The sequence below is a fragment of the Martes martes genome (assembly GCF_963455335.1).
Source record: "Martes martes genome assembly, chromosome: 1".
NCBI lineage: Eukaryota > Metazoa > Chordata > Mammalia > Carnivora > Mustelidae > Martes > Martes martes.
The window spans coordinates 7,613,798-7,639,070 of record NC_137888.1 but is presented as its reverse complement, the minus strand read 5'-3'; the positions used below and the strand labels follow the sequence as shown (position 1 = coordinate 7,639,070).

The window sequence follows — 25,273 nt, the reverse complement described above, 5'->3', positions numbered from 1 at the left end:
CTTCAAGAAAAAGTTGGCTGATCCCTGCTCAAGACCTTGACAGCCATTGTATTTGAAGGTATGGGTCAGCCTCAGAGCTAGAAAATAAAAGATTGAATTGAGTAACCAGCAGTGATGACAGATGGTTGGAACTTTGGGGTGTAGAGGTAGTTTCTGTCCCCTGGGTGTGGGATGGCTCTCTGTGGTAAATCAAGAGGTGGAGGTAACTAATTTTGCTTTGAGGTGGGGAGCCTGTTACACTTTCAGAGAACATTTATTGTTGGCGTTTTCTGTTGAGTGTGAATTACGTAAGGTGATTGAACAACAGTACATTAAAATGATAAAGTAGTAAAAGTTTATGTAAAGTAGATAATGAAAGTTGCTCTTGTTTTCCTGGAGTCCCACTCTTCACAAGTATTAGTTATTAAGAGCTGTTAAGAGATGAATTTTTCTGTCTAATATTACCTTTTTCCAAATAATTTTTAAAAAATCTGTATTTTTGACCTTTTTTCCCATTGGGACTTCTTGGTTGACTTGGTTCTTCAAAATGCAAAGAATAATGGTTTTACAGTTGAGTACTTGTTACTTATATTAATGTAAAATATTTTAGAAAGGATTTTAATAGAAACTTTTCTGTCCATTGATGAGTTGACACTATAGTTTTTAAAATTATCCTTTATGCCAAGTATTAAAGTACTTGTGTGATATCACTATTTTAAGTCATCATCCTGGGGTTTAGCTTACAGTCATCGGGTAGGAAAAAAGTATGTATACATGGGTGATTTATTTATTTATTTATTAGAGAGAGAGGAGGGACAGAGTCAGAGAAGGAGAGAAGCAGGCTCCCTGCTGAGTGCAGAATCTGCGGCAGGGCTTGATCTCATGATTCTGAGATTATAACCTGAGCCAAAATCAAGAGCCAGCTGATTAACTGACTGAACCACCCAGGTACCCCTACATGGGAGATTTTTATGGGTTAAGGCCTGTAAGTACCACACAACACTTAGGTTGATACTCCATTGGCCACATCTTAATCACAGGGTCATGTTAGCTGGAGGGGGAGCCAGTTGCATCAGTCAGGAGAAAGGAAAGCCTTCGGTTATTGATGAGCAATCTAGTTCATATGGCAAATGCAGTCACCTTAAAAGTCATCAGTAAGACATTGATTTATTCTACACAGTTACTTTCATTGTTTCTTTACTCATTCTCCCATGTTTCTGCTAAATAACCAACCCCCCACCTGTGATCTATTTTTGGGGGTGGGGGTGATGGTCCCTCATTGTTCATTTATGTGTGATAGTCAGGTTTCTTGGATGTAGGCAATAGATACTCCTCCTTGGCTAACTTGGGCAGAAGAAAATGAGTTTAATGGAGGGCTAGAAGTTTGCCACAGAATTGCTTGGAAAGCTGGAGACTTTGCTAGAAAGATAAGTAGGAACTAGAGAGGCAGGCTGCAGAGAACACAGGGTTGAGCCATAGGTCCTTCTAGTTAGGATGCCACTTGTGGCATTTCACCGTGAGTTTGTGTGAATATGCTCTTACTGTTCTGCGTCTTGCGGGGGTGACCCCTCAAGTTCCTGAACTCTGACTGAGCAGGAACATTTGGCTGTTCAGGCTTGAGTTGCTAGCAAGCCCTGGTTACCGAGGTGTAAGGAAGAGTGAATTTTTGTTGTTGTTTGGCTTTTATAGTAGGAGGTATGCTTCTTTTTCTTTTTCTTTTCTTTTTTTTGGTCTTTCGTGATACCCACAAACTATGATAAATGCCCTGATACTGAGTGACCAAAGAATGATAAACACTTGAGGACCTTTTGATCAGGAGAAGAGGTCCCGTGTTGTGGTATAAGCTAGGAGACTGTGTTTCAGTCTTGATTTTGCCACTGACCTTTTTGGACAAGTCATTAAACCTCTCTCGTAGCAAGTGTCCCCTCTGTAAATTGAGGTGGGGAAGTTGATATCTAATAATATCTGTTTTATCCACTCATTAAATAAACATTGACTGAGTGCCTTTATTTTCTGGCATCATCGACATGAGTAAGATATCTTGGCCTTCCCACAGTTCAGTGGGTGAACAGATGAATCATTCTAGTATAATTTGGGTGCAGTGCTCTAAGTAGCTCAGCCCAGCATGGTAGGGTAGCTCATGAAGAGAACCTCATCCAGACGAGGAGGCGAGAGTGTTGTGGGCAGGGGATTCAGGGGTCATTTAATCGTGTCTGCGTGAAGCCTTTGCGTTGGAGAATACACAGGTCAGACCAGTCCTTCCCTCACGGGTACTGCTTGTGCGGGCGTACTGGTTACCTCAGCACAGAGCATGCTTGCTTTGTTGGTCACAGCAGAAGAGTAAGGGAAGGATGAAGCTGGGGAGTAGTTCCCTCTAAGATTCTGGAAAGATGCCTTAGAGAAGATGACAGTAGATCTGGGTCTTGAAGTTTGAGTTCAAGATTTCTAGGAGCAGAAAAGAGGTGAACAAGGACAGTATTCTGGGCAGGGAGCAGTTCTGTGCAGGCACCGTCAGTGCACCCGAGAGGAAGGATGGGTCTGGAGGGACAGGATGGAGAGAGAATGTGGCGAGAAGGGTAAACACTTCAACCTGGAAGCTCTGGTGTTTTAAAGTGTTGGTGATTTTGAAACTTTTTAAGGAAGCAAATTGGACAGCATTGGGGAGAATTAAGGCGTGGAGCCTGCAGAAGGTGCAGATACTGTATAGAGTCCCCCCTCATCACTTGGTTCTGAATTAGGCTTTTGTCAGTATGAAAGTGAACAGATTTGTGAGACATTCCTGAGGCCAGTGTCACAGAATGTAGTTAGATTGTGTGTGTGTGTGTGTGTGTGTGTGTGTGTGTGTGTGTGTGTAGGAAGGTGGAAATGAGAGTGTGAATAAGACTGAGGTTTCTAGCTTGAGTGGATGGATGGGTGGTGAGATACCATTTGTAGAAGTGGATCGCACTTGGCACTCATGCCTGCTCTCTGGCCTGGGCAGACATGGCTAATAGAGCGGGCCGCGCCCTCCAGCTGATGCTCACGGTAGCCTTGGAATTTGTAATAGTGCGTGCTCCACACAGCCACCGCCAGTCTGTTGAATTTGTACTTGAGCGGAAGCCTGGTTGCCCGTTTGTTGTAAGGGATGGGAAAGGGAAGGGGAAGAGGCATACCCTGCTCTGTGGCCCCCCTCCCACCTCCAGTTTCTCTTTTCTGTGTTTTATTGTCTTCAAAACACTAATCATTTTCTTAAATTCTCAAATTTGCTTATTTATTATCTGAGAGGTCCCTTGTCACTGACAGTAAAGTACCAGCTTAGGAGGCCAGAGACTTTGCTCACCACCTTATGTACGTCTGTCTTCAATGCTGTGAACTTTGTCCAGAGCCACAGTGTCCAGTAGAAATACAATATAAACCACTTACGTAATCTAAAAGTTTCTAGGAGTCACAGTTTAAAAAACAGTAAATACAAACAGTAACATTAATTTTACTAATACATTTTACTTCACCCAGTATATTTAAAATGTATTATTTCAAAATTAAAAATTCCAAATGAGATATTTTACAGTCTTTTTTTTTCCTTAAAATCCTGCATGTGTTTTTTATTTACAGCCCATCTGAATTCCTACTAGCCTCATTTCAAGTGCTACATTAGCCATCTGCAACCAGTGGGTACCGTACTGGACAGCTCAGGTCTAGAGCATAGCAGGGACCCAGTAAATACTGGTTGAATGAATGAGTTAGAAGAAGATAGATTGGGTGTTAAAGGAGCATGTAGAATGAAGGAAGACTTTTGTTTTTACGGTAAAGAAATTGACAGACCCAGAGAGAGAGGTGTTAGTAGCAGGAGACAGAGGGGTTAGCTGATGGACAGAGGCCTCTGAGGAGTGGCTGGGAGTGGATTCTGAAGGCAGGTAGGGGATGAAGTTGTTCTTGCTGTCTCATCTGCTTTGAAGAGATGTATTCTTCAATTACATTTTAAGAGACCCAAATCCAGTTTGTTTAGCGTAAACTTCTAATTGAATTATGTTACAACTATTTCTTTTCCTCATTATAGGTAAAAGTCTCATAAGTGGTTTCCCTGTGACTTAGAAGAGATCCAATCATTATATTGTGCTCCTGAAACTAATAAGTTATATGTCACTTATACTTCAATTAGAAAAAAGTTTTAAAAAGAATGGAAAATATCTTTTTAGATGGGAGGTGGGGAGAAGTGTTATTGGCATGCATCAGTATTTTTACTTTGGGGTCACTGAACTAGTATACTTCAAAATACTTAAAAAAGAAGTCTTTTCTGTATTAAAATTAGCCAAGTCTGATTTTTAGCATTGTGATACTTAGCATTATTAAATTATGTACTATACATGCTGAATATAAAGAGGTTATTTCCCCCAAATTATCCCTCAGCCCTTACATATTTTGAGTTCTTAAACTGTCTCTCCCCCCCCCCTTACATAGTCTCTCGTGTTATGGGGTGTACTGTTCCTGTGAGGTAAACCTGTTTGAGGAGAAGACATAGGCATGGTGGGGCCTCATTGAATAGTGGTTTTAGGTACTTACGAAGGTACTGGATGTAATGAATGTGTTCAAAGTGAGTCAGAGAAATGTAACGCCAGTTTTTGAGGTTATGACCTTATGTTTCCAAGTGTTGATGTTGTAAGTGAAACTCTTAAAGATCATTTTTAAAAGTATTGCGGTAGAAGTTACAAATATATACATAGGATTAATAGAAAACATCAGTTGTGCTAATTGTTAAAATTTTTATGTCATTGTTACAGTGTCCCTGTATGGCATCATACAGGGATTCAAAAAATGTGTCCAAAACAACATAGAAGTTAAGATTTATATGTTCTAGAAAACCTAGATGACTTTTTAAAGAAAATCCAGTGACCACAAAGTCACTGGTATTGAAGATGGAGGTGGGCTTTTCCCTGTACTGAGGTGGGTGTTTCTCACGTTGTATATAGATAGATACGCAATGTTGAACTCAGTGGGGAAGGGGAGATCTCCTTACTCCTTTCTTTTTTAAGATTTTATTTATTTGACAGAGGTCACAAGTAGGCAGAGAGGCAGGCAGAGAGAGGAGGAAGTAGGCTTCCCGCTGAGCAGAGAGCCCAATGCGGGACTCGATCCCAGGACCCTGAGATCATGACCTGAGCCAAAGGCAGAGGCTTTAACCCACTGAGCCACCCAGGCACCTCAAGATCTCCTTACTCCTGATGGTGGTGTGTTAATGAGCTGAAAGTGACTGTGGGGTGGTCATTCAGGAGTGTTCAATCCTTTTTTCTGCCCAGGCCCCTGGAGCGGGTTTAGGTTACCGCTGTGGGAAAGAGAGGCTCCCCGGACAGTGCTTTGGAGACAGGAAGGAGCTTGGTGTGTATACTTTTGTGGCCGGCTCAGATGGATCGCGCTATCTCTGCCGGAAGGGGTAGAAAGGGGTCATCTGCGCGCGGGGCATGTTTTCCCCACAGTCACGGCACTAAGCTCCGAGCCCAGGTCAGCACCCCGGCCTTCTGCTCCCAGGGCCAGTTTTCTTTTTCTCTTCTTCACCCTTTCCTTCTCCTTTAAGACTTTTGGACTTTTTCTTCCTTTCTTTTTTCAATAAAGTTTTTAAACTGTCATATGCTTGATAAAGTGACAGATACTAGAAGCCAGTCTTTAAAGTTCAGATCATAATACATTTAAGGAGATCTCATCATTCAGCTTAGTGTCCCCTTGCGTGACTTTGTAAGTGTCACCACCATTTTCCAAGTCACCTAGGCTCAAAACCTCTGAGTCATGTTTGAATCCAGCTGGTTTCCCCTCTTCCATATTTGGGCAGCTGGTCAGGTCCTGTCCCTTCTACTTCACAGCGTCTGTTCATATGTCTCCTTCCTTTTCTAACATTACCCTCCTAAACTCTCTCACAACCCTTTGCTTGGACTGTTGAAATAGGCCCCCAATTCATCTCTGCTTGTGGTCTCTCTGTTTCAATCTGTATTACCTGTCAATTCTGTTATGACAGTCTTAAGTAATAGGATGGTTATTGAGCACTTACCGTGTGCCATATACCACTTTAAATATTAACTCTTTAATTTTCCTAATCTTAAGGTACAAGTACTGTTACTAACCCATTCTGCAGGGAGAAAGGGATGCACAGATTTTATTAATTTATCTGAAGTCCCACAGTAGCTAGGTAGTAAGTGGCAAAATTGCATCTAGACACTCTGTAGAGTGTTAATTGCTATAACTAAAACCACAACTGGAGTCATGTGACTCCTGGCACACTTTCCCTGGCACCCTCTTACCTGTTTTACAAAATCCAAATCCTTAGTCTGTTAATAAGACTCTTGGGCCCAGCCTGCCTTCCTGTCCTTAACCTACTCCTTTGTGTTCCCCAGCCAGACTTGAGGCAACATTTGAACTGCTACTTGGAAGAGAAATGAGAGTTGATCACGCAAAGCCATAAGGCGGCAATGTTTGAAGCAGAGCAGGGGGGATCCACTTGAGAGTACGGGGGCATCTCTGAGGGCCTAGAGCCCCGCCGAGGGAATGTCACAAGATGAGGCTGCGAGTGGAGGTCAGGCCCAGATTGTGGCCCACTTCCTAGTCTTGTCTTCTCCCACAGGATATTTGCATAAGCTCTTCACAAAACTCATGGATACTTAGAGAACTTGCTTTTTCTTCTTTGTAAAATTTGATGTGAAGTTGACTTGTTTTTCCTAGACTCCTTTTTAATTCACCTCTCTTCTACGACAGCCACCTGCGTGTCCCGTTTTCACCTGAATTGGTGCAGGGTGTATTCGGGAAGGGACATTCTGAAGCTGGGTGCTGTTTCCTAGCCCCTGTCTCTTTTCCTCGCTCATTCAGTTTATCTTTACTCCTTTTGCAGGGTTTCAGCCGTCTCAGCTTCTAGGAGGGGTTTCTCCTGTCTCTTGCGCACTCTCCCGCTCACGCCTGGCTTTGCGAGGCCCAGCTCAGAGTGGTGAAGGGAGTGTTCTTTGGAAGCGGCCAGTCTGGTTTTCCTAACCACTCAGGAGCCTCTGGTCCTAGCCTCTGTGAGCCTGGGAACATGGGGCCACCACACTTGGGGCCCCTCTCCAGCTGCTTGACGTGAGCTTCTCTCTGTGTAAAACACAACAAATGTAATAATGCCACCTCATTTACAGAGCTTTGGGGGAGTACAAGGACATACTGGAACAATACTTGGCGTGGAATCAAGTTAAGTGACTATTACTAATTTTATTTTGATTACTTTTGCTTGAATTGTGTGACTGCTCAGAGTATTCCGGTAAAGGGTCAGAGAAACCTGCTTTAACCATACAGTGATTATTAAGGATACTCCGGAAAATGTTGCTTGTTTTACTTGTTTTATCAACTGACCTTTTGACTTCTAGTGAGTTTGAAAGTTTTCTTATATATTTATTATTGGTTTGTAAGAATTACATCTTTTGCTTGTTTTTTTTCCTGAAGTGAGGGGCATGTCTTGTGTTTTTAATTGTATTGTTAGAGAGCTTTCTTATGTATTAAGGATGTTGTATAATAGTTTGGACGGTAGTGTGTTCTATGCTGTTTCCATGTGGCATAGAACTAAGGTGAAAGTTCTAAACACTCTGCCCAGTAGACAGGGAAGAAGGAAAACTATGAACTCTGAAATGATGTGCTTATTTGCTACATAAATATACTTCTAATGAAGGGTTACTTTTTTATATTATTAAATTTTATAACCTCTGTTGAGCAGTTAACAGTTTGCTCAATGCTTAAGTTTTAAAGTGTCTTTGGTCAGATGAATATCTTGCCTTTTGGGCATTTTGTAATGGAAAATCCCTGTAAATATACAGTGTTTTAATTGGAATCACAAAGCCAAATGATTGCCTCATTGGATAATTTTAAGTATTATGCTGCAATTCAATATAGGTACTCAAGTACTTAACTAGATTTAAAAATATCTTGTGTGTTACAGCTGTTTAGCTAGAACTAAAAATGAGTGGGGAGTATGTGTATGGCTCTCTTTTCTGCTTGGGACAGGTCAGGGGGAAACTTTTTAAAAAATATGTCTCCCCCCCCCCCCACCTCTTCTCAGCTGCTGTTGCTCTGCCTGCTTTGGGAGAAAACAGAGGTAAAGATCAGGGAAGGTTTGAGGCCACTTTCTTTCCAAAGAAAACTTATGTGCCTGAAACTTAGTAGCATCTTCAGACATTTCTTAAAATGCCATGGTTACGGCATAGTTGAAGGTGATTGGTGGCCTGTGGTAGGTGACATTTCTGCCTGTGTTGTATTCCTAGCTGCCTCTTTCTGTGTTCGAATCCTCGAGGGGAAGACAGCTAAGCAGCATTGTTCAGCTTTTCAGTGGCTTCATAATATTTCATCTTTTAGATGTGTTATAATATGTGATTTTTCTTTTTGTACTTCAGATTTTGGGAAGTCAACTTTAGTGTGCTTACATAGGCCTTGACAAAGTTACCGTTAGGAGATCTGCAGAAAACTCCTGGGACAGGGTGGGAGAGGGCATGTCTTTGGGTAATTCAAGTTTTGTATATATGTGCGTATATATACAATATATATGTGTGTGTGCATGTGTATACATACATAATGTTTTAATATTTTTTAGATAAGTAGCATTTTACTATGTTTTTGTGTGGATTTTTAAAAAAGAACTAAGAATATAACTGACATTATTTAAAATGTGTCTTTTAAGCTCTAAACAGACTTTTGAGCACAGTCTTTTCTTTCCTCTGGCAACGATCTGTATAACATTTCAGATCCATGGCATTTTACAAGGGACGGAATGCTTCGGATTTACATGATTGGACAAGATGATGAATCATCTCTTTTCATGTATGAGGAGACGGAGTTGTTTGTCACCGTGCTGCACTTAGGCTTGGGCTTAGGCAAGCGAGAGGAGGTCTTAAATCCTAGTCCAGTGTATTTCTACATAGCGAGCTGAATGTTCCAGATGTAGTTCTCGTTTTTCCTGTGTTATAAATGAATATGCTATTTGCATGTGACAGGAATCTGTAGGGTTGTAGAAAGCAGGACCCTGGACCATAAGATTTCACAAAGGTGATTACGAACAGCTTGAAACCTGAGCTTATCCTGTCTACATTGTTCCAGTGCTTCCCCTTAACTGTCCCACAGATGACTAACTTGGGAAGAAGTACATGGAAACCCCTTCTTCTTCTTCTTCTTCTTCTTTTTTATTTTATTTATTTGACAGAAACACAGCGAGAGAAGGAACACAAGCAGGGGGAGTGGGAGAGGGAGAAGCAGGCTCCCTGCTGAGCAGGGAGCCCGATGTGGGACTCGATTCCAGGACCCTGGGATCATGACCTGAGTCGAGGGCAGACGCTTAATGACTGAGCCACCCAGGTGCCCAGAAACTCTATCTTCTCATTGAAAATAGAAAGTGTCATTCATTGAATGCTCTTGTCATTGCTACTGCCAGTTAGGCTGGCTACTGCTAATCCTGTTTCAGGGGACTGGATTTGCCAAACCCCAAGTAAGGAGCCATCATCCTACAGGTACTTGTGTCATAGCTTTGAAATCAAGACTGATAGTGTTGAGCTTGTACGGTTGCTGTCCTCATTTCTCTTCTTGAAAGACATTGGAGTCTCAGGATCTGGCATACCATGTAATCTGAGTGATGATCATTTCTTAGCTTGCTTGAAAAAACTGGTTTCTTGATTATAACTAATATAATTTGTTGATTTGAATGACAAGTCATTTTTGTAAAAACTCTTGAAATCTTGACGTGTGCGTGACAGAGACTCACTGAAGGCGGAATGGCTGCAGTCAGAGTGGCTGCCGTTAGAGGGCGCCTCCTTCCGCTAGAGAAGTGGCTGGCGGGTCATACACACGGTCTAGTTGGGACTCCAGTTACCTGCTCACGTTCCCTGGTCTTAATCTGGGTGCCTGGTAGAGCAACCATGGCATCCTCTGTAGATCTCCTAGATACTATCACTGTGGTTGTAGATGTTTTTCTTAGGGGCTTGCTCTCAGATTAGTAACCGCTTGAATAAATGATGTTATTTTAATACTCTGCTAGAAAGAAACTTCTGTAGTTCAGGTCCTGTATATATGAGCAACACACCGGTTTTGTATTAAGGCACTGATGTTCCCGAAAAGGTTGCTTCAGCAGGTCCTGGCTCATCTGCTGTTCCCTTGTGTTCTTCCTTGGATTCCGCTGCTCTGGAAGGCATTGTTTTCTGCCCCTCTGCAGGGCTGCCCAGTGAAACAACATCTAAAACTAAACGTCTGTTAGAAACAGCTTTGCTTTTTTTGTCCCCCAAAGGACTGGGGTGTGTTGTGGGGGGGTTGAGGGTTAGAGCATATATAAATTTAAGACCGTTAGAAGCCAGCAAGGATTGTGCGACTACAATCATAAAATTAAACCGTTTTGTCTTGTGTTTGTCTCAAAAGTACATTTGCGAACACTTTGTACAAGTGACCGTTATTTTAGTTGTGTTAAATACAGTTCTTTCTTTCACATATACCTTTTCTGGAGTATTTATTTTCAGTGTTTTAGAAGTTTTGTTGCAGTTATTCTAAAATCATTATTTAGGGATTCATACCTAAAATGCAGTAGCTTGTATGTTTGTTTATTGCGGCATGTTAGTAATCTTCCATTTTGTGGTAGCATTTCTAAATCTTCTACTGGCAGACTCACTTTACAAATGGCGGGTTCACCTTTATAAGTTGATGAATGTCTGTGCTCTTTATACACTACTCATTTAGTCAGTCAGGCATCCGTTACTTACAGAGCTTCTGTGTGCGGAACACCGTTCTAAGTCCCAGGGACTCAGTAGTGAACACGGCAGAATGAAGGGGGAGGTCTTGGTGGGGTTTACAATTCATAAAAATTTAATCTTACCTTGGAAGTATCTCTAGAGACATCGTATATCTTTGTGTATCTGCCTTTTGTTTCAAGCACCCTTCCCCCATTCCTAGAAATTAAAGGATCAAAGGTTGCTTGAACAACCTTGTTGTTTTCTGTGAAATGGGGAAAAATTTTATTTAAATGGGTTTATTACTGATACATTTTTTTAAACTTTTTTTTTTTAAAGATTTTATTTATTTATTTGACAGAAATCGCAAGCAGGCAGAGAGGCAGGCACAGAGAGACGGGGAGGCAGGCTCCCGCCAAGCAGAGAGCCCGATGGGGGGCTCGATCCCAGGACCCTGAGATCATGACCTGAGCCGAAGGCAGAGGCTTTAACCCACTGAGCCACCCTGGCGCCCCCAATAGAACATTTTTATATTATGGATACTGTAAGAAAAAAATACTTACCTGGAATTTTCATGACTACTGATAACTTTATAGGTTATCTGCTTATTTATTTTTTTACTATTTAAAAATACTTTATAATTTTAGAATATTGGGAGCCATATAAATATAACCACATTACACGTTACACTGTGTACAGTATAATAATTTCTGGAATCCCACAGCTATATTTTGGGTGACTATTTTAATCTCTTGTGTTCCAGATGCTATTACTAAAATAAGTTCTTGACCCCTTATTTCAGCTGCAAGAATTTGGTTTGCCTTTTGTAATTGAAAGGGTTAAGGACCCATTTACAGTGGGGTTAATTAAGTAATATTTTCTGTATTCTAGTTCTCTGTCCATCTGGTCTGTCTTAGTGGTTGCTTGGGGGCTTACCAGGTGCAGCCTTCATTAAGTTCTGCTGTTGTGTACTTCCACTTACATCTCCTGTCCCGGGTGCTGTGGTCATCATCTGTATGGCTTTTATATATGTTATAAATTCTACAATATGTTCTCATTTCTGCTTTAAACAATGAGTTCTCTCTTAAAAATACTGATGAGAAACGTCTTTACTATTTATCTGCATTTCTGCCATTTCTGTTGGTCTTTATTCCTTTGTATAGATCTCAGTTGCTGTCTGGGATCATTTCCCTTCTGTGAACTGGGAACATTTTTGGAGTGCCAAGTCTGCTGTTGGAAAATTTTTTCACCTTCATTTGTCTGAAAGTGTTTTGCGTTCATTTTGAAGGTTTATTTCAGTGGATATAGAATTGTGGGTTAAAGGTCTTTCTTTTGTCATTTTAAGATGTTGCTCTGTTTTTTTCTGGTGTGCATGATTTCTGATGAGAAGTCTGTGGTTCTCCTATATGTAAATGTGTATCTGCCCCCCACCCCCGCTGCTTTTACAGGTTTTTTCTTGTTGGTTTTTAACGATTGAGTGCCTCTGTGTGTGTGTGTGTGTGTGTGTGTGTGTGTGTGTTGTTATACTGCTTCTGGTTGATTGTGTTTGGATCTGTGGGTTGATACTTCTTGTTGAATTTGGAAAACTTTAGACTTAGTTTTTCATAAATTTTCTTTCCCGTTTCTCTCTCTTTCACTTTTGATGTCTGCTCTAAATAGCAGCGTTAGCTTGATTTTATTCTGAAAGCTTTGGAGGCTTTGTTTATACTTTTTACATTTTATTTTATACTTATTTTCAGTTTGGTTAATTTATAGTACATTGTTCTTACATTCACTGATCATTTCTTCTGCTGTGTTTAATCTGCTGTTTGATCCATTCAGTGAATTTTACATTTCAATTTTTTTTTTTTTTAAGTATACTCTGTGCCCAGTGAGGGGCTTGAACTCATGACCCCCCATGAAGAGTTGCAAGCTCCACCAACTGAACCAGCCAGTCACCCCTATTTACAGTTATTTTTCATTTCTAGAATTACCATTTGGTTTCTTTTTATAGTTTCTGTTTATCTGTTAAGATTTGCTGTTTGGGGGCATCTGGCAGGTTCAGTCGGAGGAGCGTGTGACTCTTTATCTTGGAGTTCTGAATTGAGCCCCCTGTTGGGTATAGAGATTACTTAAATAAATAAATAAACTTAAAAGATTTGCTGGCCTTTCTTATTTTGTTTACATTTTCCTTTTATTTTAAAACCTTTCTATACCCCTTTTTTCTTTGTTAACTTCATTTTTTCTATCATTTCTAGATCTATAGATGGATTTGGTTTCCTCCTGAATACAGACAGGCAACATTTTCCTGCTTCTTTGTGTGCATACTGATTTTTTTCTTTTTTAAAGTAGGCTCCATGCCCAACTTGGGGCTTGAACTCATGACCCTGAGATTAAGAGTCGGATGCTCTACGGAGGGAGCTAGCCAGGCGCACCCTGTGCCTAGTGATTTTTGATTGGATATGAGCATTAGGAGTACGAGGTAGTTGATTTCTTTTGTTTTGTTTTAAAGGGTTTTGTTGTCCTTTAAAAGGTGTTGAATTTTGTCCTGGAAGACTGCACACTATCCTCCTCCTTTGGAGTATGTTTCAGTGTTTGTCAGGATAGGCCGAAGGCAGCCTTGATTGTAGGGCCAGCGTAGCTCTACTCCTGAATTATGAATTTTGGGGGATCTGGTTTGAATGTCTGTGGTGTTTTCAAGGCCAGCTGATGGGAGAGCTTGCTGTCTCCCAGTCCTGCGTGAGTTCTAGTAGTTCACCTCATCGCTCCCGCCGAGCCTTCCAGACCTGCACTTGGCAGCTAGGCAGCTTAGTCTTTGGCCAAAGAGCCAAGGGGATTTCTAGGTGCAGATTTAATGGAGCGATCTCTCTGCAAAGCTTCCTTCTTTCTGTGCCCTGCCTCACAAATTCCTGCCAGCTCTTTAGCCTTGAACTCCGGCCAGTGTCTTCCGCACTCAGCGAGACCACTACTGTTGGATTTGGGCTCCCCTTCCCTACAAGTTTGCTCCCTTCTCCGTGATCACAGCTCTGCGCTGCCTGTTGGGTATTGTCTGAGAACAGTTAATTCGTGTGTCTGACCAGTTTGATGACTCTTCATGGTGAGTGAAGTAGTTCAGTTACAAGGCACTCAGAAGTGCTCAGAAGTGGAAGTCTGATGTTACAGGCTTTTAAAGATACATTTTTTTTTTACCCCTATCCCATTGTTACTCTTCATTTAATGTACAAATTAAATTAGGAAGTTTCAGACTGAAAAACCGGAACATTTATTTAGATCTTACATGAGCAATTTCGTCGTGTTTGTAGATAACTGAATATGCTGTTCGGGCTAGTAGGTTAAAACAGACCGTGTGTGTGCGCGCATGCACGCACGCATTCTGTTATGACTTACTGGCTGCTAACTAGTGGGTAATAAGTAATCAATTTATTTGTCCTTATCATTAGGTAATTGACAGAGCCCAAACATAGTTTGACTTTAATCTGTATTTATTTCACACCTCCTGTGGAGCCATGCAGTGTCCTGTGTGCTTGGGATGTAAAACTGAGCAGGAGAAACGGACTGTGGATCCATAGCTCTGGCCCGTGCTATGATTAGACAGCTCTTTAGTTCTGACTCATGTGCCCCTCGTTGTAAAAATACTTCTTTTACCCTTACCCCCTTTGGCTCTCTCTCTCCCTTTCTCAACCATTTCTTCATACCCTAAATATTCCTCATGGATTCAGTTCATTGTTTCATTGAACAAATGTTTATCGAATGCAGACCATGTGCCAGGCACTGTTCTTGGTATTGATGATATCTTGGTGAACGAAACTTTTTTCACGGACTTCTGTTCGGTCACTCTCTTAATCCTGTGCCTGTATTCCTGACACTTCATTTAAAGTGCAGTCGACCGTTCCGTTGCCATTCGTCTTCTCCTTCGTTGTGGACATGTCTTGTTGCTAGTGACAATGCACATTTTCCCCACGTAGTCTTGGTTGTCCTCCCTTCCTCCTCAGGAGAGTCTGTCTCAGAAGCTTGGCCTCATAAGAGTTTCCACCTTTTGGATGTTACAGTTTTAATTAACTCAAATTATTTTCATTTGTTCTTTAATATTGTTCTTTCTCTTTGAAATCAAATGTTGATTAAAATAACCACAAGAATGGTCCTCTCCCCACATATTAATAATTAAAAAAGAAACTTAAGTTAGCTACAGGTGGAGTTACTTGTTGGTCTTACATCAGAGCTGAATTAAAATGGCGGTTTTTTTTCATTCTGGGTTTGCTCCCAGGCTTTTCTGTTTGATGTTTGGTCTGTGTCTACCTCTGCCTTTTGAGGCTTGACATCTCCCAGTCTCAGATCTGTTCCTGGAGTGCTTCTCTGTAGAATCACTGCTAATCTCTACCAGTGTTATGGTCTCTAGTTTTCACAGGTTTTTGCTGAAACATGTAACCTGAGTGGATGAAAAAGCTGCTTCGTTTTTTTTTTTTTAAAGATTTTATTTATTCGTGAGAGACAGAGAGAGGCTGAGGGAGGGGCAGAAGCAGACTCCCCACTGAGTAAGGAGCTGGATGAAGGACTTGATCCCAGGACCCCAGGATCATGACCTGAGCCGAAGACAAACATCCAACCATCTGAACCACCCACGCGCACTTGTTTTTTGTTTTTTTGTTGTTTTTTTCTTCTTTTTTTAAATTTTTTTTTTTTTTTTTTATTTGACAGAGAGGCAGGCAGAAGGGGGTGGAGGAAGCAGGGTCCCTGCTGAGCAGAGAGCCAGATGCGGGGCTTGATCCCAAGACTCTGGGATCATGACCTGAGCCAAAGGCAGAGGCTTAACCCACTGAGCCACCCAGGCGCCCCTGTTGTTTTTTTCTTAAGTAAGCTATGTACCAACACAATTTTTAGAAATTTTGGAAACATGCTCATGGTAAAAAAAAGAAAAAAAATGCATATAGTACAGAAAGATAGAAGAACTGCAGCTAGGACCCTGCTTGCATACTTTTCTCCAGCTTGTCTTTCACACTATTTTGGTAGCAGTTTAAATTTATTTCGGAACTGAACTCCAAATAATGATTATGAAGATACTTTGGGTTAAATATTATAAGTTGATCATTAAATTACAAGACTTGATGTTGGAGCATATATTTTGATACATTCTTGGGCTAAAATACTAGAGTCAGTTTTTAGTTTAGTTAGACAAGAGTTATATCTAGTATGGTGTAGATGTCAGGTTAAACCATATGAACTTGCTGTTTTGTAGGCCAAAGGAGGTCTAACATTAGTTTCCTGCAGTTCAGCCTAATACTTTATTAACATCATAGGATGAACTGAGTCCTTGCTCTTTTTAACATTCGAATTAAAATGGAAACTTCGGAAAGAATAAAAGCCAAAAGCCAAAAGCCATGGTGATGGGCCTGATTAATAAATCGGGCTGACAGATTCTTGTATTAGTTTTCCTTCTTGGAGTCTTATCATAAAGAGGAATGAATGAGGGGCAGCTGGGTGGCTCTGGTGGTTTGTTAGAAATGTAGACTCTCAAGCCCTATCGTAGATGTACTGAATCAGAATCTGCATTTTTAATGGGATTCAAAAGCAATTTGTACGAACATTAAAGTTTGTGAGGTGCTGTTACAGATCATGGGTGTCATTGTCACTCTCAAACAGTGCCATAGTAACCTCTCACTGCTTGTTGAATTTAATGCACATAATTGATTGGATCTAGATTCAGAAAATGAAACATATTTTAGGAGGATAGTTACCACAGTAATAATCAAGTAGCAGCTAGCCATTTCTTTGTATTTCTTTCATAGCCATCTGGATATCACAAAATTTGTCCTTCCACCCCTCCCTCCCTCCCTCCAGATGTATCCTTGAGTCTGATTCTACCCATGCTGGATGGTTAGTTGATATCTTTTTTTTTTAAATAATTTATTTATTTGACAGAGGGAGATCACAAGTAGACAGAGAAGCAGGCAGAGAGAGAGAGGAGGAAGCAGGCTCCCCGCTGAGCAGAGAGCCTGATGCGGGGCTCGATCCCAGGACCCTGGGATCATGACCTGAGCTGAAAGCAGAGGCCTTAACCCACTGAGCCACCCAGGTGCCCCGATTAGTTGATATCTTGTGATTGTGTGTGTGTTGGGGGGGCGGTGTACATACCCAAGTCAACAATAGTATACAATAATTAGATTTTGATGAGTCAGAGATACTGATCTATATTATAATGTATAAGATAACTAAAAAATAATAAAATAATTTGCATGTCAGGGAGGTATTGAAATTTCAGTCCAGCAGAAGGTAAGAAAGGAACATAAAACAGTTGGAATAAATAGAAGGGTTATTAGCGTACATTCGTACATTAAATAAACTTAAAGTTTTGTGTTATAGTGCACTGTACTAGTATAGTTATAGCGTACTTATGTGCACATCTTAGTGTACATTTGTAAATTTAAAAACTTGTAGACTACAAACTGTTTATACGAGACAAATCTAAACTATGAAGGGAACGGGGAGTTGACAGTAAAGGCTGGACAGAAGGCATTCCACGGAAAGAATAAGAGAAAGTGTGGTGTGGCCATCAGACAGGGGGAAGTATTATTGGCAATAAATAAGGGCTGTTTATGTTGATTGAAGGTTTTATTCATCAGGAAGGTAGAACAACTCTAAATTGATGTAATCCAATAACATGCTTAAACGGAATATTTTTAATATACCTCTCTTGCTGACTGATAGAATAAGATGAGAGCAGAAATAGAAAACCCTATATAAGAGAGGATACTTAATAATTAGTAAACCATTGATTAAACTGATCACAAGGTAGGAGAAGGCCTCATTAACCAGAGCTGAATTGAAGGGGATATTACTACAATTATACCTACATTGATAGAAAAGCTTAGAGGGTATAATGAAGAGCTTGATGCTAGTGTGTTTCAAATGTAGATGGAGACATACTGTTAGAAAACTACAACTTACCAGAACAGACACGCCAGGAAATATAGAATTTGAGTAGTCCTATTAAAGACACCTTTTAATTAATTATTAACTTTGAACTACCCACAAAGAAAACTCCAAGACCAGATGGTTTCGCCAATGAATCTATCACAAAAGGATAATCATGACCAGTCTGTGTTCAGGAAATGCAAGGTTAGTTTAACATTCAAAAATCAGTGTATTTCACCATGTTAACAGTGTAGATCAGAAAACTGATGTCATCTCAGTGGGTGCAGAAAAAGCATCTTAATAAAATGCAGCATCCATTTATGAGGAAAAGGCTTTAGCAAACTAGGACTAGAAAGGAACTTGATCCATCTGATAATGGTTATCAGTTGAAAACCTGCAGCCACCACAGTACTGGAGAAATGTTGAAAGCTTACTTTCTGGGATTGGGAGTAAGACAGTAGAAAGATAGTGGTACCTGTATCTCCTCTTCTGATCATCACTATATTGGAGAGACAACAGCAAGTAGAATAAGGCGAAAGGAAGGATAAGGATTGGGAGGGAAAAAACAAAACTGTTCAAATGCCTAGTAGTGCTAGTAGCTGCCTATTAGATAATGCTGTTAACTTCGTCATTGCAAAAAAAACTCTTATTGAACAGTCCACTGTTCAGTTTGATGTACGTAATTGATTGGATCAGTTGCAGTCAATTGATTGGACGGTGTGCAGTTTCAGCCACAGTGCCAACATAGGTTTGTTTGTTCTGTGATTTTGATGAGCTAATTCTAAATCATACACGGGCATGCAAAGGCTAAGAATAACCAAACTATTCTTGAGAAAGCACAAAATTCTCTACTGGATGTTAAAACTTGTAAAACTGGTTCTTACACAAAGTTTTAAGAAATCTAGGTAAGCCTGTGTCCAGTAAAACAGCATAGAGAATCTAAAACCAGATCTAAGCACATATGGACGTGTCATTTATGATAAAGATGGCCTTGTGGAGCAGCAGGGAAAGTTTATCTTTTTAATGATTCGTCCTGAGTAAATCAAATGTCCATTTTGGATTGGTGGGAGGAATGCAACCTTTCTCTGGCACACATGCATAGAAATCCAGTCTAAGAGCATTGTCCATCTAGATGTTCATGGTGAAACTCAGCTTGAGAAGATTACAGAATTTCTTGATGACTTTGGTGTAAGGGAACATTTCTTAAATGGACACCAAAAATACTAATTCTAAAACAAAAGGTGAGCTTGTGCTGATTAAAAAACACCATTAAGAGGGTGATAATGTAAACCACTTACAACCAGTAAAGGGCTCATGCCCAAAATATGTTAAAATTGAATGTTTTAGGTTTTAGAAATGTAAAAGAAAACGACTTTCTTGATAGAAGAGTGGAAAAGCAACCTGAATGGGCATTTCACAGAAGTAGATATTTAACTGGCCTTAAATAAATGAAAAGATGATCATAGTCACTGGAAATACAAGTTCATCTCCTAGTGGAATACCACTACACACCTCCAGCAATGGCTGAAAATTAGAAAGAATAATGATTCCAAGTGTTAGTGAAGGAAGGGAACAGAGGAGATTTTTCATAAACTGCTAGGGGGAAAAACAGAGCAATTTTTAAAACCTGGAAAAACAGCAGAACAGCATCTCTATGTGTACAAAAAGACACTTAACAAGACTCTTCCTAGCAGCATTTTTTTTTTTTTAAGATTTCATTTATTTGACAGAGAGAGAGCACAGCAGGGGGAGCAGCAGGCAGAGGGAAAGGGAGAAGCAGAGTTGCCGCTCAGCAGGGAGCCCAATGTAGGACTGGATCCCAGGACCCTGAAATCGTGACCTGAGTGGAAGGCAGATGCTTCACAGCTCAGCCACCCAGGCGCCCCCGTCCCCCAAGTGGCATTATTTATAATACCTGTAAACTGGAAATAACCCAAATGTCAATCAAAAGTCAAAGAGATAAGTAAATCAGAACATCTTCGCATAATGGGATACCATAAAGTAATGATAATGAACAAACCACAATTTATAAATGTAACATGAAGTGAACTTGTAAAGTTGTAAATAATCTGGTTTGGAGATCAAGATAGTAACTTTGGGGACTTGGGTATTGATTGAGCGGGTCATGGAGTGGTGTTGGGGGATTTCTGGCATGATGGCCATTTTTTTTCCTTGTCACAGGTTCAGTTGATTATAATTATTTAAGCTGTACACTAATGATTTTTGTACTTATTTCTATATATTATAAGTAAGTTTAAACATAATCTATAATAATGACATTGATAATAGAGAAGCTAATTTTTTTTTTTTTACAGTACTAGGATTCATGACTTACTTGTGGTATTTTATTTTTAAAAACTTCATAATATACCTAAGGGAATAGGGTTAGGATAATAGCTCTGCTGCATAGATGGGGAAACCAAGACCTTAAAGTGGTTAATTTGTCATTTAGGGCCTTACTGTTTTTACTCTTTATTTATAAGAGCTATTTATATATCAGAGAACTCAATCTTTTTTATGTATGTTTATATTCCTTCCCAGTTTTTTGGTGATTTTTAACATGCAAACATAAAGCCTCCCTTTCCCTCTATTACTTGACATTTAGGTTTCTTTTTTTTTTTTTTTTTTTTTTGCTGTTGCAAACAATACCAGAATAAACATTTGTGAGCGTCCTTGATATATCCTTATGATAAAATTTCCAGGTTTAAAAAAAAAAAAGATTTTATTTGTTTATTTGAGAGAGAGAGACACAGAGGTAGAGTGAGAGGGAGAAGCAGACTCCCCCATTGAGCAGAGAGCCCAGTGCTTTGGGGCTTATCCCAGGACCCTGATACCATGACCTGAGCTGAAGGCAGACACTTAACCCACTGAGCCACCCAGGAGCGTCCCCACCCCCAGGTTTTGTTTTGTTTTGTTTTGTTTTTAACTGAACACAGTTATTCTATGTAATTAAGTTGACTGTATTTTTTTAGTATAAGTAATGAAATGTCTAGAAAATTACCCCATCTATCCTGATAGCAACACTGTCCTTTTACTTATTCAGCAAATACTTACTGACCGTGTACTGTGGGTCCGTTAAGGACCTCACTCTGTAATGGAGGGAGACAGACGCTAAGGTCTGAAGCCAGGGCCAAGGCAGGTTACCGGTACGTTTCAGCAAGGAGGGAGGACCCGAGATGTGCACTTTAGAAGAGTCACTCTGGTATCTTACTGAAGGAGTCCAGAAATGGGCAAAGATGAAAAGAGCTCTTAGGAATCTCTTTTAGTCCTCTAAGTGAGACGTGGGTTGGTGGAGATGAGAAGTGATTGTATTTGAATGTTCTGCGGGAGGTGGAACCAGCAGGGTGGGGCAGCTGTTTGCATGAGGTTGGTCTGTGGAGGACAGAACTCTCACTTGACTCCGGGAGCCTTGATTCTGGTTGACGGGGAGGAAGACGGTGTCTTTCGCTGCGGTAGAAAATAGAAGTGGAACTTGCATTTTGAGAGAATTGAGCTTTGTCCTCTTCAGTTTGGGGAGTCCGTGTGACATTCCGGTAGAGCTTGTTAGCGCCGCCAAAGCAGGTGCTCTCTCCGTCATCCTTCCCATCGCCCTGCAGCAGCTGCCGCCAGTATTGAACCATTTATTCATTGCCAGAGCTGTTCTAAGTATTCTACACATGAAAGCTCTTAGCCTTCACCACAGGCTTTTGAGGTAGATGCTACTATTATTTTTTAGGAAATTAGGTGTGGAAGTGATGGTTGGAGGTGTAGCTGGTTTATTCAGGAAGACAAGCTCAAGAATTCTGGGTCCTCAGTTCGTTGACCAGGGTTTGACACTTTGCCTTTGGCTTTAGTCTGGGATTAAAAGTGTGGTTGAATTTAAGAAGAAAGTTCTTTTTTTTTTTCTTTCTTTTTTTAAAGGAAGAATTAACTTTTATTAATTGACTACCACGTAACTTTGACCAAGTGTTTAATTTTCCGTGTCTACAATGAAAATTGTGGCTGTGGTCCCAGCCTACCTGTGGGGTAATTATCGGCCATTCACATTTGGGGTGAGCTTACCTGCTCTGGGTGCTCTTAGGACTGTGTCAGAAGAGTTTGGAAGAATCCAGCATCCTGTGAATTTGTGCCTGGGTGTTGTCTGTTTAACTTTGAATTACCGGTGTTAGTGGTGAGCGCCATGAAGACAGATCTTTCACTTGGTTTGGGGGATGCTGGAGTATTGATTGCATACACCTGGCAGGTACAAAGCAGTATCTGAGCAGTGTTCCTTTGCACCGGTTTCTAAGGAGCTGATCCGCTGGAGAGGGCTTTCTCGAGAAATCGGAGATTACTTGTGCAACTCGAACAGTTCTCGATTGACGAAAAGCTCATACGTGAAAATAAGTATTAAGGGTTGTTATCCTCTTGCTTTACAAAAAGATTTCCTTAAGGTTTTCCCTGACTACAGATTTATAGACACTTGAATCACTATATTTTATGACATTTAACAAAGAACTGCTTTGTCAAGTGCACGTTCTTGTTTGCACTTACTTTGTAGTTTTAAAAGTTTTTAGTATTACCAAACATCCTAAGGTCCTTATGGAAGGAACTATCAGATAGGTCAAAAGATGGAGACCTTGGGACATAAATACATCCTTTCAACTTCACTTGTTGTCTTCTCGTAGGAGGAGAGACTTCAGCATGCAAACCTTCATCTGTTCGGCTTGCACCGTCATTTTCATTCCATGCTGCTGGCCTTCAGATGGCTGGACAGATGCCCCATTCACATCAGTACAGTGACCGTCGCCAGCCAAACATAAGTGACCAACAGGTTTCTGCCTTATCTTATTCTGACCAGATTCAGCAACCTCTAACTAACCAGGTAAGTTTACGATGTATCAGAAATGCTTTGTTGGTGTGGTGGTTTATTCCTTAACATGGGACAACAGTAAATCGACAAAAATGGTTTAATGGTTTTCAGTTTTACATGCCACATGAGAGATGATAAGAAGTATGCATTCAAAAGTTTTTTGGCTTTTTCTTTTTTCTATGTATCCCACGTAATTAAAAAACACTCATAAACCACAAACACATTCTCTTCATTCTGTAATAGGGAGGAGAAAAGTTATTTTTAAAGAATATTAGTTAAAATAAACTGAAAGCTTATTTTTATGAAAAGGTGGGTAAGAAAAATAAAGTTAAAGGAAAACAAGTGATATTCCATTATCACAGACTTACAGAGCTCATTTTATGCTATTTAAACTACTTTAGTGCACATTTATCACAGTAAGTATGAAACTTCTTAAAATGAAAAAGAATGTAAAGCAAATTAATCTTGCTGGTCATTTTAATATTCAGACTAGAGAGTCAGCCTTTTTTCTTTTTAAATGGATAGTTAACAATAAATGTGGAAATCTCTCGCTATACATACATGTATACGTGTGTGCGTGTGTGTATGTGTGCATTCATAATATTTCCTGAATTAACTGCACTCACTGCATTGCTTTTTGGTTTGGGAGAATTTTTTTGCTAACTGTAGTTGAGGTAAAATTTCTTTCTCCACCAGGATGGAGGGTATGATGAACGCCGACCAAGGATTTTTTTCCATGCACTTCGGAATTGGGGTTGCCACTGTTTTCTTTAGGTTGTTTAATATATTAAGTGATGATCAAAAACTTGGAAAATTTCAATGTATTTCTTATGCTGGATTATTTATAGGAAATGTTCTTTATTTTTAATTCAGTAGCATGTGGTTTTAATAGGCAGTTGGCTGTAGTAAAGTAGCATTATGACGAGGGGGCACCCCTTGTATTAAGATTTTTGTCAGCAGTTGATCTGGCTTTACATTTATAAAGTGTATGTAGCATGTGAATAACATTCATAGTTAATAGTAAGATGAATTATGACAAGACTTAAGAATTTGTTTTATGTAGTAAATTGAGAAGGTTTATGTTTGAGAATTGGAGCAGTTGAATGTTTAAAGCTGGAAAGTGTGTATATACCAGAAAAAAGTTCTGTGGACATCCAAAAAGTAGTAATAGCACAAGGAATCATTTGTATTGTACAGTTGGCCCTTGAACAACATGGGTTTGAATTGAGCAAACCCACTTACACGTGGATTTTTTTGGGGGGGGGGGGATAAATAGAGTATAGTAATGTAAATATATTTTTCTTCCTTAGGATTCTCTTAGTAATAGTTTCCATTCTCTAGCTTACTGTATTGTTAAGGATAGAGTATATAATATACAAAGTATGTGTTAATCAGCAGTTTATTGGCGAGGCTCTGGTCAGCAGTAGGCTATCAGTAAGTAAGTTTTTGGAGAGATTTTCAGTTGCCTGGGGCGGGGGGGGGGTGTTGGTATTCCTAACTCCCACATTGATCAAGAGTCACCAGTACTTTAAAGAAACAGTATGTTTGGATTCATTTTCTCAGTTCAAAAAGCAGCCTCTTAGGCAGGGTACCTGTTTTTAATATTTTACAGCTGAACAGACTGAGCTCCCATCTGTGACTTCTCCAAGTGTTCAAGCAGTAGACTTGGAGGTCCAGCCCAGGTTCTTTTCTTCTTAGACACAGCACTCTTCTGTTCTGTAGCACCTGGGGCCTGCGGAGTGCTGGAAAACATTGCAGTTCTTTACAGTTACTTTTGTGGTTCTATTATTGTAGTAGGTAGTTCAGTTAGCGCAGTACCTGTTTTTAGATACAGCTAACATCTTATTTGTGGGTGATTTTAAGATAAATAATTCATTTAGTAATTCCATTTTAAGTTATAAAATATTTTTAAAGATTTATATGATACAAAAAGAATGTCTTTTAAGTAACAATATTCAGCCAGATATCTCTGCCAACCCCAGGGATTTCTGAACCTAATGAGGCAGATTAGAAGAGGTTTTTCTTACAACTGAAGTATAAAACACTAAAATGGCATTGATATGGCATGGTCTGGAGGTCCTAAAACACGGGCTCAAGGTCCTGACTCATGATGTGGTGGTGTGAGGTGAGTCAGGTCACGTGGGCCCTTCTGTCTGTTCCTTGAAGGTGAGATTGGGACCTTAGACTATAACCCCCTAAACCTAAACTTCTCTAAACTTAAGTCTAGCTGTAAACTTCCATAATTTTATTACTTGATTTCAGTGGTTTCTTAATAATCATCCTATCAGTATGTTTTTCTCCCCAAAAGATTTATTGAACAAATAATCGAAATGAGCTAACTTTAACATTTTATTTCTGGTTATATGAGCGGTGTGTCTTATATAAGTTTTTAAACCCAGTTTTGTTCAAAAGATAAATTTAGGAAGCAGGAGAAATGTAGTAAAAGGAATCGTAGAAAAGTATGCTTGATGTTAGGAATGCTTGGTCCTTTTGCGCCATGAGCATTTGCACAGTACCTTCCATAGTTCGTAGACTCTCCCGGGATTCTGGATGTGTGCTACCTGTGGCTTTCAGCTGTAGCGGTCTCAGAATACCAAGGAAGGCAAAATATAGTGCTTCTAATTCTTCATTATATATGAAAATACGAGATAAATATAGATAAAATGGATAGAGTAGGTATTATTAAGCTGAAAGATAGGTTTTTAATAAATTCCTGAAGCGTACACTTTGGAATCTTTACAGGAAAAAAACACAGAGATTGTTTAAGCTCTTGTAACTTTTTTAAGCAGGGTATGCAAACTATGCTTCTCTTGACTCTGTGATCTCTGTTTTCACCCCGCAAGGTCCAAGAACTGTGAGCACTGGGAATGTGGGTTTTTCTAGTTCCGGAGCC

The 25,273-nt window shown here is 40.0% G+C and overlaps 1 protein-coding gene across 2 annotated transcripts in view; it reads left to right on the top strand.

Moving 5' to 3' along the window:
* DYRK1A (dual specificity tyrosine phosphorylation regulated kinase 1A) overlaps positions 1 to 25,273 on the top strand; it is a 93,167-nt gene that overhangs the window by 29,272 nt on the left and 38,622 nt on the right. For both annotated transcript variants that reach the window (XM_080823682.1, XM_080823681.1), the window contains exon 2: positions 22,196 to 22,392. In XM_080823682.1, the coding sequence (XP_080679808.1) occupies positions 22,196 to 22,392 (197 nt within the window). The remainder of the gene's footprint in view (positions 1 to 22,195; positions 22,393 to 25,273) is intronic.